General features: G+C 56.2%; 1 protein-coding gene across 2 annotated transcripts in view; it reads right to left on the bottom strand.

The window, feature by feature from the left end:
- Positions 1-13,704, bottom strand: part of LAMC3 (laminin subunit gamma 3) — a 60,172-nt gene extending 46,468 nt beyond the window's left edge. For both annotated transcript variants that reach the window (XM_041726269.1, XM_041726270.1), the window contains exon 1: positions 13,313-13,704. In XM_041726269.1, the coding sequence (XP_041582203.1) occupies positions 13,313-13,685 (373 nt within the window). In that variant the 5' untranslated portion in view covers positions 13,686-13,704. The remainder of the gene's footprint in view (positions 1-13,312) is intronic.
- Between the last annotated feature and the right edge of the window lie 1,519 nt (positions 13,705-15,223).

Genomic DNA, 15,223 nt, shown 5'->3' with positions numbered 1-15,223 from the left:
ACTCGCTGGGAGACCGAGGGGGACTGTTTCCGGGCTGGGTGGCTGGGCTGGGGGAGGCAGGGGGGGCAGCCTCCACAGCTTGGTGAGCATCGGCCCCTCTTTTTTTTTTTTTTAAGATTTTATTTATTTATTCATGAGAGACACACAGAGAGAGGCAGAGACAGAGGGAGAAGCAGGCTCCCTTCAGGAAGCCCGATGCAGGACTCGATCCCAAGACCCTGGGATCAAGCCCTGAGCCGAAGGCAGATGTTCAACCGCTGAGCCACCCAGGAGCCCTGAGCATCAGCCCCTCTAAAGCAAGTGCATGCATGTCTGCAAAACAGGCAAGACATCAAAGGCTGATTTGGAAGGTGAATGCTGTTATACGCTCCTTGTCCCCTCTCCCCCGTTCATCACCGGAGAACCACCTGCTCATTAACCTGCATTCCCTCACTGGATGGAACTCAGACCAGCACCTGGCCTTTCCTTTCTAGGCTCTGCCACCCTAGCACCTTGCAAAGTGCCCAGTGCCTGAGCAGGCACCACGAGTGTCTACACATATACGAACAGGTGAACAAATGGTCACCGGTTCTACCGTGGCTGGTAGCCTCTCATCCCCAGGGCAGCATGAGTCCCTCTGCTTCCTGTATCTGCTTTCTTCTCTCTGCCCTGGGGCCCAGATACCCCCGGGGGCCTGGCCCTCGCCGCACCTCTGTCCCTGTCTGCAGTCTTCCTTACCAACCCAGGAGACATCACTTCAGTCTCCCCTGTTTAAGCATCTTGGTCACAGGTAGGCACTGAAACTACAAAACTCAGAAGAAAATACAGGAGCAGATCTTTGTGACCTGGGCCGGGCAAAGGCTCCTTAGATGTGACACCAAAAGCCCAAGTGACAGAGATACGTTGGACCTCATCGGAGTCAAAATTGTCTGTTTCTAAAGATGCTACTGAGAAAATGAAAACCCACAGGATGCGAGACGATATTTGCAAATTCATATCTCAGAAGGGATTTACTGAAACTATACAAACAACTCTTACGACTCAATAAAAGACAACCCAATTTTTTTTATTTATTTATGATAGTCACACACAGAGAGAGAGAGAGAGAGGCAGAGACATAGGCAGAGGGAGAAGCAGGCTCCATGCACCGGGAGCCTGACATGGGATTCAATCCCAGGTCTCCAGGATCGCGCCCTGGGCCAAAGGCAGGCGACAAACTGCTGCGCCACCCAGGGATCCCAAGACAACCCAATTAAAAAAAATGAGCAAAGCATCTAAACAGACATCTCTCCAAAGAAGATACACAACTGGCCAATAAGCACATGAGAAGATGCCCAACATCATGAGCCAGCAGGGCAATGCAAATCAAAACCACCGTGAGACACCACTTCACTCTCCTAAGCTGGATATAATAAAAAAAACAGATAAAAACAAGTGCTGGCGAGGATGTGGAGAAACTGGAGCCCTCCTACACGGCTGCTGGGAATGCGAGATGGCGTGGCTGCCGCGGAACACAGCCCAGTGCTTCCTGTAAAGGCCAACACGGAATACGCAGGATGCGGCAGTTCCACCCCGAGGCTTGTGCGCAAGCAGAGAAGGGGAAACATGTGTCTGTGCAAACGCACACAGCTGTTCACAGCAGCATTACTCATAATATCCAAAGGGTGGAAACAACTCAAATGTTTGTCGACTGACACATGAATCAATAAAATGTGATATGTCACACGGCGGAATAGTGTTCAGCAATAAAAAGTAATGATGGTCTGGGACGCCTACGTGGCTCAACGGTTGAGCGTCTGCCTCTGGCTCAGGGCATGACTCTGGGGTCCTGAATCGAGTCCCACATCAGGCTCCCACAGGGAGCCTGCTTCTCCTTCTGCCTGTGTCTCTGCCTCTCTGTGTGTCTCTCATGAATAAAAAAATCTTTAAAAAGTAATGATGTTCTGACATATGCTACAACGTGGATACATCTCGAAAACAGTAGGTTGAACGAAAGAGGCTAATCACAAAAGACTGCACATCATATGATTCCCCTTATCTTGAGCATCCCAAGTAGGTGAACCCATAAAAACAGAGTAGATTAATTAGTGGTTGCCAGGGCCTGGTGGGAGGAGTGGAGACTGGGGGGCAGACACAGCAAGCAGGTGCAGGGTTCCTTTTGGGGGTGATGAAAAGTTCCAAAGGCGACAGTGGGGATGGGGACACAATTCTATGAGCAGACTAAAATGCACTTACACTTTTAATGGGTGGACTGGGGATGCCTGGGTGGCTCAGTGGTTGAGCGTCTGCCTTTGGCTCAGGGTGTGATCCTGGGGTCCTGGGATTGAGTCCCGTATTGGGCTCCTTGCAGGGAGCCTGTTTCTCCCTCTGCCTGCCTGTGTCTCTGCCTCTCTGTCTTTCATGAATAAATAAATAAAATCTTGAGAAAAAAAAAAAAAACTAGACCTCACACCCATTAGGATGGCCATGATTCGAGACAAAAAAACACCTATTCACAAGTGATGGTGAGGAGGTGGAGAAACACAAGCCTTGTGCATGGTTTATGGGAGCATAGAATGGTGCATTCGCTATGAAAACGTCTGGCACTTCCTCAAAAAGGTAAAAAGTGAAGGACTCTATGATCCCGCGATTTGGGCACATACCCCAAAGAACTGAGAGCACGGTTTTGCACAGGCATCTGCACACCCATGTTCATAGTGGCCCTATTCACCACAGCCAGAAAGTGGAAAGAAAACCCGTGTGTCCATCCAGGGATAACGGACAAACCATGGTCTACCCACACCATGGAATAGCATCCGGCCTTGAAAAAGAAGGAAATTCGGACACACGTTACAACACGGATGGAACCCAGGGACATTGTGTGGAGTGAAGTAAGCCAGGCACCAAAGGACAGATACTACAATTCCACTTACGTTGGGTTCATAGTGATGGGGAAGGGAGTGGCGGGGGCCAGGGGCTGGTGGTGGGGGCAGTCCATGTCTAATAGGAACAGAGTTTCAGTTTAAGAGGGAAAAGTTCTGTGGGTAGATGGTGGTGACGGTTGTACAACAGTACAAGTGGTTAAGATGCTTAAGCTTCATGTTATGTCTATTTAACACAATAAAACAAAAAATAGGGAACATATCTACGTGCATCGCCCCTTTAGGAAGGTAGTTTGGTGGCATGGATGAAGAGCCATGGAAGTATCCCCTGCCTCTGGTGAAATCATCCCACTTTTGGGAATTCAAACGAGGAATGGAGACTAAATGCATGAAAACGTTCATCCAGGTGTTTTCTTAAAAGGAGAAACACAGGAATCATCAGCATCCAATAAATGGAAGGATATAAATTCACAGGATGACCAAAGCCATAGAAAAACAGCTGGCAGTGAGCTTGTATGACACGGGGAAAGCTTAAGCCATAATGCTGAATTGAAAAACATAAGATCATACGTTCAGAATCATCAGATTATTATTTAAAAATCCCTGAAGAATAGACAGAAAAGAGAGACATCAAACGAGTCAGCGTGGTGTCCTCTGGGCAGAGGCCGCGAGTAGCATTTCTTCCTTTTCAACTGTTCTACATTTTCCTATTTTTCTTTCACAAAGCTTGTTCTAATTTAAAAACTGGAGAAAACACGTTAAAAAAAAATTTTTTTTTTTTTTTGAAAAGCAACCGCCTTGCCATGTTCTGTTTCCAGTGTTTTTCAAAGTTCTGTTACGGCACAGCTTGGCACCGTAACTCCGAGTCCCTGAAAAGAAAGCATGTGTCATAAACCGAGTCAGTGTCTGGGGGCAGCCTGGTGGCCACGTCTGTTCCGAGGTTCAGGCTTCAGAGCCAGGCAGGGGCTTAGCCCAGATGTGCACTCACGGGAGCATGCGGGGTGGAGGCCGCAGCGGGTCCCACGGCCCAGACTCCTCTGTAAACATCTAGCAGCCAGACACATCGCGGGAGGGGAGCTTGGAGCCACTTAAAAGGTAGCTGGCAGCTAGAAGCGTGATCGGAAAAAGACAGTCGCTGGGATTTCATGCAAAGAAGCAATATCACGCACTAGGAAGCATCACGGCTCTTCCTCTTCCTTGCCAAGCCAGGAGGTGAGAGGAGACACAGGAACATCACAGACACTCGGCAGGGACTTTTTGTTACAAGAGTTAATTAGAAGGGCCAAGAAAACAGCTTAATCCCAGCTTTGTGATGAAAAGGTTTCTGCCAAAGGCAACCCAAAAGCTGGGGAAGGAAGCAGCCCCAAGATCTTCTAAGCAGTGACAAGAATTAAATTCGCAGCCTCTACCCATACCCTTGCAAGCTCAGGGGGATGATGAGGCTTCAGGGTGATTAAGATAGGTGTGTTCCTGTTAGGAACACTGGGCCAAAATGTCATTCCCAACTATTAACAGGGACAACACTGCTTGGGAGCACATAGATCTGCCTCCTAGCAGCCCAATATGCTGTTCCCCCTACCTGAATGCTGTTCCCTCTCCTCCTCACCTGGCTGGCTCCCATGCACCCCTGCTCATCCCTCTGGCTTAGCCCACGGACCACATACCCCAGCCTGAGTCTAGTGTGGAATGCCCTTCTTCCCACCTTTCCTGGCTCATGGCCACTCCCCTCTCATCAGTGTCCCCCCAGCCTCCCTGGGCTTCTTCATCCAGTTCTCAAAAGATATGCCCATCTGTTCCACTAGTTTGTGACCCTCTTGGGACAGGGCATGGGACTCCTTAGAGCTGAGCACAGTGCCCGGCACACAGTAGGTGCTCAATAAATGCTTGCCATATGAGCAAGTAAAGGTGAAGCATGATTTGTACCTTCAAGGAGTTTATGATCCAGTGAATGGGTTGAGGGAGGCAGGTCTGACAATGCCGCTGATATTTTGCAAGCCACAACCCCTGAATGCATCTGTTGTAGAACAGTCAGCATTTAGTAAGCACTTACTATGTGCCAGGCACCATGTTAAGTACATTACTTAGCACCTTAAGGCTAAGACCTCAAACAGTTGTGTCACTGTGCCCATCTTACTAACAGGGAGCCTGAGGCTTAGGCAGGAGAAAGGGCCTCGCTCAATGTCACACAAAATCTAGCTATGTCTCTACTTGACTGCAGGCTTGTCTGCCCCCAGAGTTACGGCCTTGAACTAGGCCACCCTCTGTTCAGGAATCTGTGGGTGCCCAGACACAAGGGGCTGCCCGGGAAGGATGTGCCGGCACCCACGGAGACTGCGGAGGCCACCCAAACCAGCACCAAGCACGTCCTCTCCAACCAGCTGGGGCATAAAGCCCATCAGGAATGACACCAGGGCGGTCACAAAACCAAGCCGCTCACATCCGCTCACTGACAAGCAGAGTGCGCTCAGAACACAGCTTATTTTGGGAAAGTGGAAACAAAACAAAGCTCTTTAATTGGAGCCATCTGGGAAGCAGTGGCCCGGGGGTGGGGCTGGATGGGGCAGGGTGGGGAGCTGAGCTGGGAATGTGTGGGCGAAGCCACCCTGCCCACTGCGGGCATGAGAACCAGGTGGGGAGAGCTGCTCCCAGCCTACGGGGGAACCACTTGGCCCTATCACAGTCATTCGCTACTCCTGTCTTCCTCTCCCACCCCAGGTCTTGGCAATTTGGGGCACAGTGGGTCCTGTGAGGAGCTAGGGAATCCCCATGAGCACAATGCCAGGTGCCATGGGAGCCTGGCTGGCTGAGAACTGGGCCCATCACGGTTCTCTTATCTTTGAACCAAGAGTCTACACCCTAAATATGAATCAAGATTGTCAAGCACACTGTCTAACCTGGAAAGAGCAAATAGTTTCATCTGATTGATTATTGCCTAGGGCTTTGTGTTAAGAAGGATTCTCAGGTCTGATCGTACAAATGACCCATTTGCAAAGGGAGGTGGCAAGGCATTCAAGGCCACTGCAATAAGTCCAGGAACAGAAGAGGAGCTCAGTGAAAATGGTGGAGAGGACGGCAAACATGAAGGCTATTCCAGAGAATGATCTAGTGATATGGTGAGTGAGTGCTGAAGGCAAAGGAGGGACAAATCACAGCTGACACCCAAATTTCTTGCCCTGGTGAATGGAGAGATGGGAGAAGGATGCCTTTCCTTTTTAATTTCCTTTTATTTTATTTTTTTAAAGATCTTTTAAAATTTATTTATTCGAGAAACAGAGAGGCAGAGACACAGGCAGAGGGAGAAGCAGGCCCCATGCCAGAAGCCTGATGTGGGACTCGATCCTGGGTCTCCAGGATCATGCCCTGGGCTGAAGGCAGCACTAAACCATTGAGCCACCTGGGCTGCCCCTTTTTACTTTTAAATACACATAAAATTTGCCATCTCAACTTTTTTTTTTTTTTTTTTTTTTAGAGAGAGAGAGAGAGAGGGCACACACATGAGAGTGAGTGGAGGGGGGAGGGAGAGGGAGAGAGAGAGAATCATAAACAAGCTCCACGCCCAGTGCAGAGCCCAACATTGGGCTCAATCTCATGACCCTGAGATGATGACCTGAGCTGAAATCAAGAGTTGGACACTTAGCCGACTGAGCCACCTACTTTTTTTTTTCTTTAATTTAAGTCACCTCTATGCCTAACATGGGGCTTGAACTCACAACGCTGAGATGGAGAGCTACATGCTCTTCTGACTGGGCCAGCCAGGCACCCCATCTTACCCACGCTGAAGTACACAGGCCACCAGAAGTAAGTACATTCACACTGTTGCGCAGCCCTCACTTCCATCCACCTCCAGAATTCTCTTCACCTTGCCGAACTGAGAGTCCTCACCCCACGAACAACTTCCCACTCCCTCCCGTTCCCTGTCCCCGGCACCCACCATTCTACATTCTGTCTCTAGAATTAGGGTGTTGTAAGGGCCTCATATAAGTGAAATCACATGGCATTTGTCCTTCTTAGCATAACGTTCCTCCATGTAGCAGGTGCCAGAACTTCTCTCCTCTCCCAGGCTAATCGATAGTCCATTGCATGAATATCCCACGTTTTGCTTATTCGTTCATCTCTCCATGGACACTTGAGTTGCTTCTGCCCTGGCTATGGTGAGGAGTGCTGCAATGACTGGACCCTAGGTTTGAGGGCTGTGTGACATCCGAGGGCTGACATTCAGGAGGACCTTACCTGGTCAAGAGCTCAGGGGGAGAGACTGGGAGAGAGGTGCAGGGGGAAGTCCTGAATGTCCCCCTGGGATCCCCACAGGCACAGCCAGAGTACTTCTGATGGCGGGAGGGCAGGGGAAGGGAGGGGGAGGTGGCTGGAGGGGGATGGAGGGATGGGACCTGGGGGAGGGCTGGGGCCCCTGGGAATGCCACAGCTTAGGAGTTCAGGATGTATCTGGAACACTGTTGAATCCTGTGCTCAAGCATTGCTGCACTTGCTCCCTGGTTCCCAACAAGGGAACGTGCTGTGGCCACGAGGTGCTGGCGTTCACATCTGCTCCACCCTTTACGTGTGCTGGGGCCTTGGGCAAAATACCTAACCTCCTGGGGCCTTAACTGGGCAAGTGACATGAACGAGGTGCCTCATCTGCCTTTCCTTTTTTAATTGCTTTGCTAAACGGGCATAATAACAGGGCTTAAGGAGTTAAAACGCCTGCAAAGCACTGGGAACAGTTCTAGCACACACGTGGCATGTCCGAGGCTAAACACCCGCTGCTGTGCCCCTCATTCACCGCACCAACATTCAGCAAGCTGCCCCTGCGGAGGGCGTGGGGGGCCCGTGCCGAGCGCCATGGTGAGGCTATGACGACAGGCATTCCCTCTGCATCCCAGAGCAAGGGATGGACACATGCCCAAACCCCAGTGCAGCACGACCCTCTGTGAAGGCAGGGGGTTGCCCAGAGGAGGGCCCCTCTAAGCTGAGGGGGGCCGACAGCTGCCTGCGCACTGCTGTATCCCGAGGGCCTGGCACAGAGCCTAGCACATAGTAGGTGCTCAACTGGACTTTGGGACTTCCGGCTCCTGCGAATCTGGTGGGTCCTGAGGAGCCCAGACCAGGGGGAGGCGGCCAGGACCAGCTGGGCCCAGGGGCTGCGGGGTGGCTGCTTCTGTGCGCGGAGGCCAAGCAAGGCTCCTGCCCTGACCCTTGATCCGCATAGAGCCCAGCACATTCCAGCCAGAACCTCCAGGGAGAAGCCAGGAGGCTGCAGCCCCCCACCCCCACCCCCCCGCCCCAGCCCCGGCCAACGCAAACACGGCCGCCCACTCAAAAAGGAAGACGCCAGGCAGCCAAAGCTCCGGACACCCAGCTGGCTCAGGGGCTTGGCAGGGCCCGGCAGGGGCCTCCTGACGTCCAGCCCCCATGGTCTCCCCCTGGTCCCCTCCGCTCCAGCCATCCAGGCCGCCAGGTCCAAGAACACACACAGCAATCTCCCCCTTGACCTGAAACGTCTCTTCTGTCAGCTTCCGCAGACACCGAATATGTTCCCAGAGCATAAATCCTCATTCACATCATCCTGGGCTTCACCTGTCTCCTGGCAGGGCATACCCCAAGGCCAGCACAGCCGAGGCTCAGTCAACAGTGGGCAGCCAGCTGGACTGCAAAAGGCACAGAGAAGGCCTGCACACGAGCTGTGGGACCTGCAGTGAGAGAGAGGGCAGGCAAGAGCCCACCTGCTTTCTCCTGCAACTCCCCCGCCCCCCCCCCCCCCCCCCCCACTGGACAGCTCAGCGCTCACTAGCTCAGGAACTCAACGATTTTCCTGTTATTGCAGGAGATTCTCAGAAATCCAAGGAAGTGTTGGAGCGAGAAGGAAGATTCTCTCCACCCTCACCAAAAGCCAAGGCTCAGACCAGCTTAACCCAGCAGCTTATTGTTCCCAAGTGCAGCACCATCTGGGCAGGACCCCAGGGCCTGCCAAGTACTGTCTGTGTGACCCTGGACAATAGACTTTACTTTGGGAGCCTCAGTTTCCCTGCCTGTAAAAGAACTCTGGCGGGGCTGGGGTTCTTAGCACTAGCGGGGAGCCCCACCAATAGTGTCTCTCATCCCTGCTGCCCAGGCACCTCCCCCAGCCTGCCCGCTGCCCTGGACCTCCGTGGAGGGCCAGGAGCCGCCAGACCCTGCTGCTGCCTTTCATCCCAGACAGGAAGGCTCAGCTTGGCGACTCTGGGATTTGGAACAGATGTCTGTGAGCTCACAGGGGGCTGGGAAAGCAGCGACCTCCATCCCGGGGCTGACCAGCCACCCCTCCCTCCCCTGTCCCCCACCCTGCTCCCTCCAGGGGCCCCAGGCCAGAGCCGGCCACCCACTCTCCCCTCCCATGAGCCCCCAGGAGGGGGGGCCTGGGGAGCAGGAAAGGGAGCCAGCAGAGGTGGCCACAGGACCCAGAGGGGAGGATGGGGGGCTCCACTGGGAACACCCTGACCGCCCCAGACCTCTCCTTCCCCTGATTATGCAATCCACAGCTCAGCATGGAGCAAACCAAAGCTGAATGGAACCCAAAATGGGCTGAATCTGGGGCCGCTATGGGTCTCTGGCACCCCCGGTGTGGAAACAGGGCCCAGGGGCAGGACATCTTTGGGGAGCCAGCTTGGCAGGCATTTCCCAATCCTTGGGTAGAGGCCATCCCCCAGGGAACTTCAGCCCTGAGTTGTTCTCAGCAGAGTGGCCTTGGCCGCACACAAGGACTGTCACAGCTCCTGTAAGCACGTGGCCAACCTGAGCTCATGGAGCCTGCACAACCAGCTGGGAGGTGGCCAGGCTTAGCCCTGTTTCACAGTGGGGGGGCGGGGGGGGAGACACGAGGGTACAAAGAGGTGGCAGCATTTGCCTAGTGAGTGGCTGAGCCATCCCTGCACCCAATGCTTGTTTTGTGATTTCTACTCTGTTCTGTCTCCCCAAGCAGGCAACCAAGGTCCTGAGCTGGGCCCAGAAACACAGGACGGAGGAGGGGACACTGCCATCCACTCAGTCAGTCTTCTCTTCTTTATTCATACAAACATCCCGGAACCCCTCCTATATGCCTGGTGCCGCACAAGGTGACAGAAGGAACGCTGGCTCAGGGTAAGGTGTGTGTGTGTGTGTGTGTGTGTGTGTGTGTGCATGCTTGAGTGCAACTGTATGAGTGAGTTTAAGTGAGTGTGCAAGTGAGTGTGTGGGTTTGTGAGGATGAATATGTGAGTGAGTAGATGTGCGTGAATGTGTGAGTGTAAACGAATGAGGGTGAATGTGACTATAAGTAGATGTGTGAGGGTGAGTATGTGGACATCACTGTGGGTGCAGGCATGTGAGTGTGAAGGTGAGTATGAATTTATCTGAGTAAATGTGTGCATGTGAGGGTTAGCATATGACTAAGTGGATGTGTGTAAGGGTGACTATGAGTAAATGCGAGTGTGTATGACTGCACATATACACGTGTATAGGTGTTTATGCACACAAGTATGAGTAGATTGTGTGGATGAGCACACAAGTCTACAGATGTATGTGAGTGTATGAGTCTCTAGATAGGTATAAGTGTGTGTGTGAACATATGAGTGTGAGTAGATTGTGTACGTGGATGAGCACACAAGTATGAATAGATGTATGTGTGTGTGAATGTGTGTGAGTGTATGAATGTGGGTAGATGTGTGTGTGTGTGTGAGTATGAATGGATGAGCATGAGTAAGTAGATGTGTGTGAGTATGGGGATGAGCACATGAGTGTGAGCAGAAGTATGTGAGTGTGTATGAATGTGTGTTGAATGTATGAGTGACTAGATTGTGTGAATGTGAGTGTAAGTGTGGGTGGGTGAACATATGAGTGTAAGTAGATGTGTGTGTGTCCATGATGAGCACATGAGTATGAGCAGATATGTGTGTATGAATGTATCTGTATGAGTGTGGGTAGATGTGTGAGGGTGTAAGTGTGTGGGGATGAGCGTATGAGTGTAAGTAGATGTGAGTGTGTGGGTGCGCATACATGTGTGAGTGTGTATGGATGTAGACAGATGTCTGTGGGTGTGAGTGTGAGTGTGTGTGGATGAGCATGAGTGTAAGTAGATGTATGAATGTGTGGATGAGCACATGAGTATGATAGATGTATGTGAGTATGCATGAACGGGTGTATGAGTGACTAGAGTGTGTGAATGCGAGCGTAAGTGTGTGTGGGTGATGATGTGAGTGAGTAGATGTGTGTGTGGATGATCACATAAGTGTGAGCAAATGTATGTGAGTGAGTGTGCATGTGTGTATGAGTGACTAGATTGTGAATGTGAGTGTAAGTGTGTGAGGGTGATCACATAAGTGTGAGTAGGTGTGTGTGTGTAGATGAGCACACAAGTATGAATGATGTGTTATGAATGTGAGTGTACGAGTGTCAGTAGGTATATGGGGGGCTGTGGATGAACGTATGAGTGTGAGCAGACATATGTGAGTGGATGTGAGTGTGAGGGTCCCAGGCAGAGCTCAGCAGGGTCACCGGGCCAAGCACCCGTGCTCAGCAAACAGGAACAGCCCCAAATGCACACGCACCGGGCCTCCCCGCCCCCACTTTGAGCCTGGGCTCAGCCCCCTGCCCTGCTGGGTCCCCCGACACATGTAACCCATCAGCCAGCCCCCCGCCCTGGGTCACAGAGCAGTGTGTCTCCCCTGCAGCCCCTACCCCGCCCCAGATTCCTTCCCAGGGGCCTTGGGGTTCTGCCAGCCGTCCAGCCGGCTCCCCCAGACTCCCTCCCCACACTGGTTTCCGGTCACCCGCCTTGCCAGAGACCCCGCCCCATCTAGCAGCCCCAACAGGCCAGGGGAAGCCACAGAACCCCAGGGAACTGAGCTTCTTGGGGTGCCAGGCCACAGCTGGCCGGTCTGCTGAGGGGCTCAGTGCCCACCCACCCCACTTCAATGTCATCTCCCAGCCGCCCCCACAGGGCTGTCACCCAGGCATTGCTGGGCGGAGCTCATGTAAAGTTTATGCTCCAGACCTTGGAAATAGGTGGGTGTTCCTATCCAGTCACTTAGCCGCTGTGTCCTCGGGCAAAGCACTTAACCTTTCTGAGCCTCAATTTTCTCATCTGAAAACTGGGGATAACCTCATATCCAAACTGCTCAGCCATGGATGTGTTTTGGAATTCACAATTTTTTACAGTTTAGAGAGATGATGTAGTTCTCATACCATAAATTGTGTTAACACCCCCAGCTGGGTTTGCCCCCATAGGCTGTACTTAAATGAGATTTCAGTAGCAGAATGTATGAATATTCACTCTAACTAGGATAAACAGGGCTATAAATAGCCTTGGGTCCTGCTTAGCAGCCAGAATGAGTTACAAAAATACTCGAATTTTCAAAGTTTGGGAAGATTTCAAATCCGCAGACAAGGGAGTGGGAACCAGTGGCCAGCTCGCTCCCCTCCCCCCGCCAAGGGCTGCAGGGGCCGCAGCAGATAAGGTGCCCAGCTCAGCGCCTGGCACAGCTTGGGGCCCAGGGGGGCGCAGATGGGGCTGCACTTGGTGGGGGAGGGGGGCTGCTGAGCGCAGGGACCTGAGGGCTCTTGCGGCCTGGTACGGGGCAGCGAGGCGGAGAGGCGGGGGGGCCGGAGGGGCCGAGGGGCCGAGGGGCCGAGGGGCCGGCGGCGCGGGCGGGGCGGCCAGGCCAGGACGTCCAGCTCTGCTCGGGGGCTCAGCCTCCCCGGAGGTGAATGGGGTGAAGGCCTCGGCTCCCAGCCCCCAGAACACGTCCCGGACCACACACAGCCCCGCGGGGACTCGTGCGCCCCAAAGCCGAGCCGGGGGCCCCCACGCACGACGGGGGGCTCGCGGCCTAGAGGGCGGCCGGGTCTCCCCGCGGTGCTGGGTCCAGGAGGTCCCGGCGTCCAGACGCGGCGCTCCGCAGGGGGCAGGGGGCAGGGGGCAAGGGGCAAGGGGCAAGGGGCAGGGGGCAGGGGGCAGGGGGCAAGGGGCAGGGGCAGGGGGCAGGGGCAGGAGGCAGGGGCAGGGGGCAGGGGGCAGGGGGCAGGGGGCAGGGGGCAGGGGCAAGGGGCAAGGGGCAGGGGCAGGGGCAGGGGCAGGGGCAGGAGGCAGGGGCAGGGGCAGGGGCAGGGGGCAGGGGGCAAGGGGCAGGGGCAGGGGCAGGGGGCAGGGGCAGGAGGCAGGGGCAGGGGCAGGGGGCAGGGGGCAAGGGGCAGGGGCAGGGGGCAGGGGCAGGGGGCAGGGGCAGGGGGCAGGGGCAGGGGCAGGGGGCAAGGGGCAGGGGCAAGGGGCAGGGGCAGGGGGCAGGGGCAGGGGGCAGGGGGCAAGGGGCAGGGGCAGGGGCAGGGGGCAGGGGCAGGAGGCAGGGGCAGGGGCAGGGGCAGGGGCAGGGGCAGGGGGCAGGGGCAGGGGGCAGGGGGCAAGGGGCAGGGGCAAGGGGCTCGAGGGCTCCCCCCCCCGCCCCCGGCCCCGCGGCGGCGCTCACCCAGGCGGAGCGTGATGTTGACCGACGTGGGGTGCTGCACGCCCAAGGCCATGGACGGGCTCTGCCACCAGGTGCTGTCGTCCGCGCTGTGGAAGTCGGTGAGGTAGGCGGCGTCGTGGCGGCGCCGGGGGTCGGCGGCGTCGCAGCGCTGGCACCGCGGCCCCGCGCCCGGCGCGCCCACGTGCGGGCAGAAGTCCTCGGGCGGGCGGCCGCAGGTGTGCGAGGCCTCGGCGCGCCGGCCGAACGCCGCGTTCTCGAAGCCCGGCAGGCAGCGCCGCGGCCGCCCCGCGCCGTCGTAGCACGCGCCCGGCCCCGCGCCCGCCGCCCGCGGCCCCAGGAGCGCCAGGCCCAGCAGGAGCGCGGCCGCCGCCATGGCCCGACGCCCCGACGCCCCGACGCCCCGACGCCCCGACGCCCCGACGGCCGGACCGCCGCCCGCGCGCCCCGCTCTGCCCGCGCCGGCCCGGCGGCCGCCTCCCCTCCCCGCCCCGCCCCGCCCCTCCCCTCCCCTCCCACCCGCCCCCGGGCGGGGCCGCGGCGGGGCGGGGCGGACGGGGCGGGGCGGGGCGGGGCGCCCCCACGGCCGCGCGGGCCCGGGGCGCTCACCCCACCTGGTGGACGCGCCCGGGAGCGCCCCAGCGGCTCCCGGAGCCCCGCCCGGCGGCCCGTCCGCAAACCGGGGCGGCTCAGGACGCGGGGCGCGCCTCCCGGGGACCTGCTCCCCGGGCTCCCGCCAGCCCCGCGGTGAGGGCCCCTCCCGCGGCACACCTCTGGGCAGCAGAGCCGCCGCCCTGCCCTCCTCCCCGTTACTCGGAACGGGGCGCCCGCCCGCCCGCCGCCGACTTCCGACTTCTTCCGAAGCGGAGAGAGCCTAACTCGATATTTGTCACCAAGGGCACCTAGTCTCATCACGGTGCCGCCTCGGAGAGGCCCTGCCTGCCCACCCTCCACCGCCCCCTTTTACTCTCCAATTCACCAGTTAGTAAATCAAGGGAGAAAAGCCACAGGCTTCGACCAATAGATGCCAGAGGAAGCACTTGATGAAATTTCGCAGCCCTTCCAGAAAAACTCTAAGGAAAATGGAAACAAATGGTCTGGCATGCTGAGGACTGCTTTCCGGCTGCAGCCTCTGCAGCGACAGTCCCAGAAGCAAACGAGGCCCTGCCGGTCGGATGTCCTCGCTGGTGACTTGGAAAGCGGAAGCGCTGGGAGGCCGTCTTCTGCCCTTCTGGTGAATTGCCTCAGTGGCCAGAGGGGTCACACAGGAGGAGCTTTCCCGCAGCAGCATGCTTCCCGCATCCCACTCTGTGGGGGTGCAGAGGCCTTCGTGGGGCCGTGGGGGCTTGACTCCTACTTCTGGTCGCTACATTTGCACCCAGAGGGTGAGCTCCCAGAGCCTCCGGTGGTGGCAGCTTCCCAGGTGGGTCAGTCTGCAGTGCCTTAGCTGCAGCCCACCCAGTCTTCCCAGCCATCCCCTGAGCACTTCGCTCCCTGCACTCAATCCTTCCTCCTGGAAATACCTAAGCACCTGCCAAGTGCTTGGCCCCGAGCCCAGCACGGGGCGAGTGTGAGATACGTTGCTATCTATCGCTGTCATGAAGGCAAGACCCTGCCCCCTCACCCAGCCCTCCGTCTGGTTGTGCGGGTGCTAAGAAACAGCCTGACAACGGCGTTCCAAGGCTTGTTCTTGCCTGTTTTATAAGACAGGTGGTGGCCGTGTGCTTACGGTCATTTGTCCCTCAGCAAACGTATACCCCTGCCCACTGTGTACTCCGCACTGTGCCAGAGCAGGGGCACAAGGAGAGTTCGACATCTCCCTCCCAGCACATCTATATGCGCAGATGTCCATGAACACCTTGGGGCTTGGGCTGTGGGGGCAGGTGGGGGGTGGCTACTTCTGCCTAGAGTGGG

The sequence above is a fragment of the Vulpes lagopus genome, chromosome 12 (assembly GCF_018345385.1).
Source record: "Vulpes lagopus strain Blue_001 chromosome 12, ASM1834538v1, whole genome shotgun sequence".
Taxonomy (NCBI): Eukaryota; Metazoa; Chordata; class Mammalia; order Carnivora; family Canidae; genus Vulpes; species Vulpes lagopus.
This window is presented reverse-complemented; position numbering and strand designations above follow the sequence as displayed.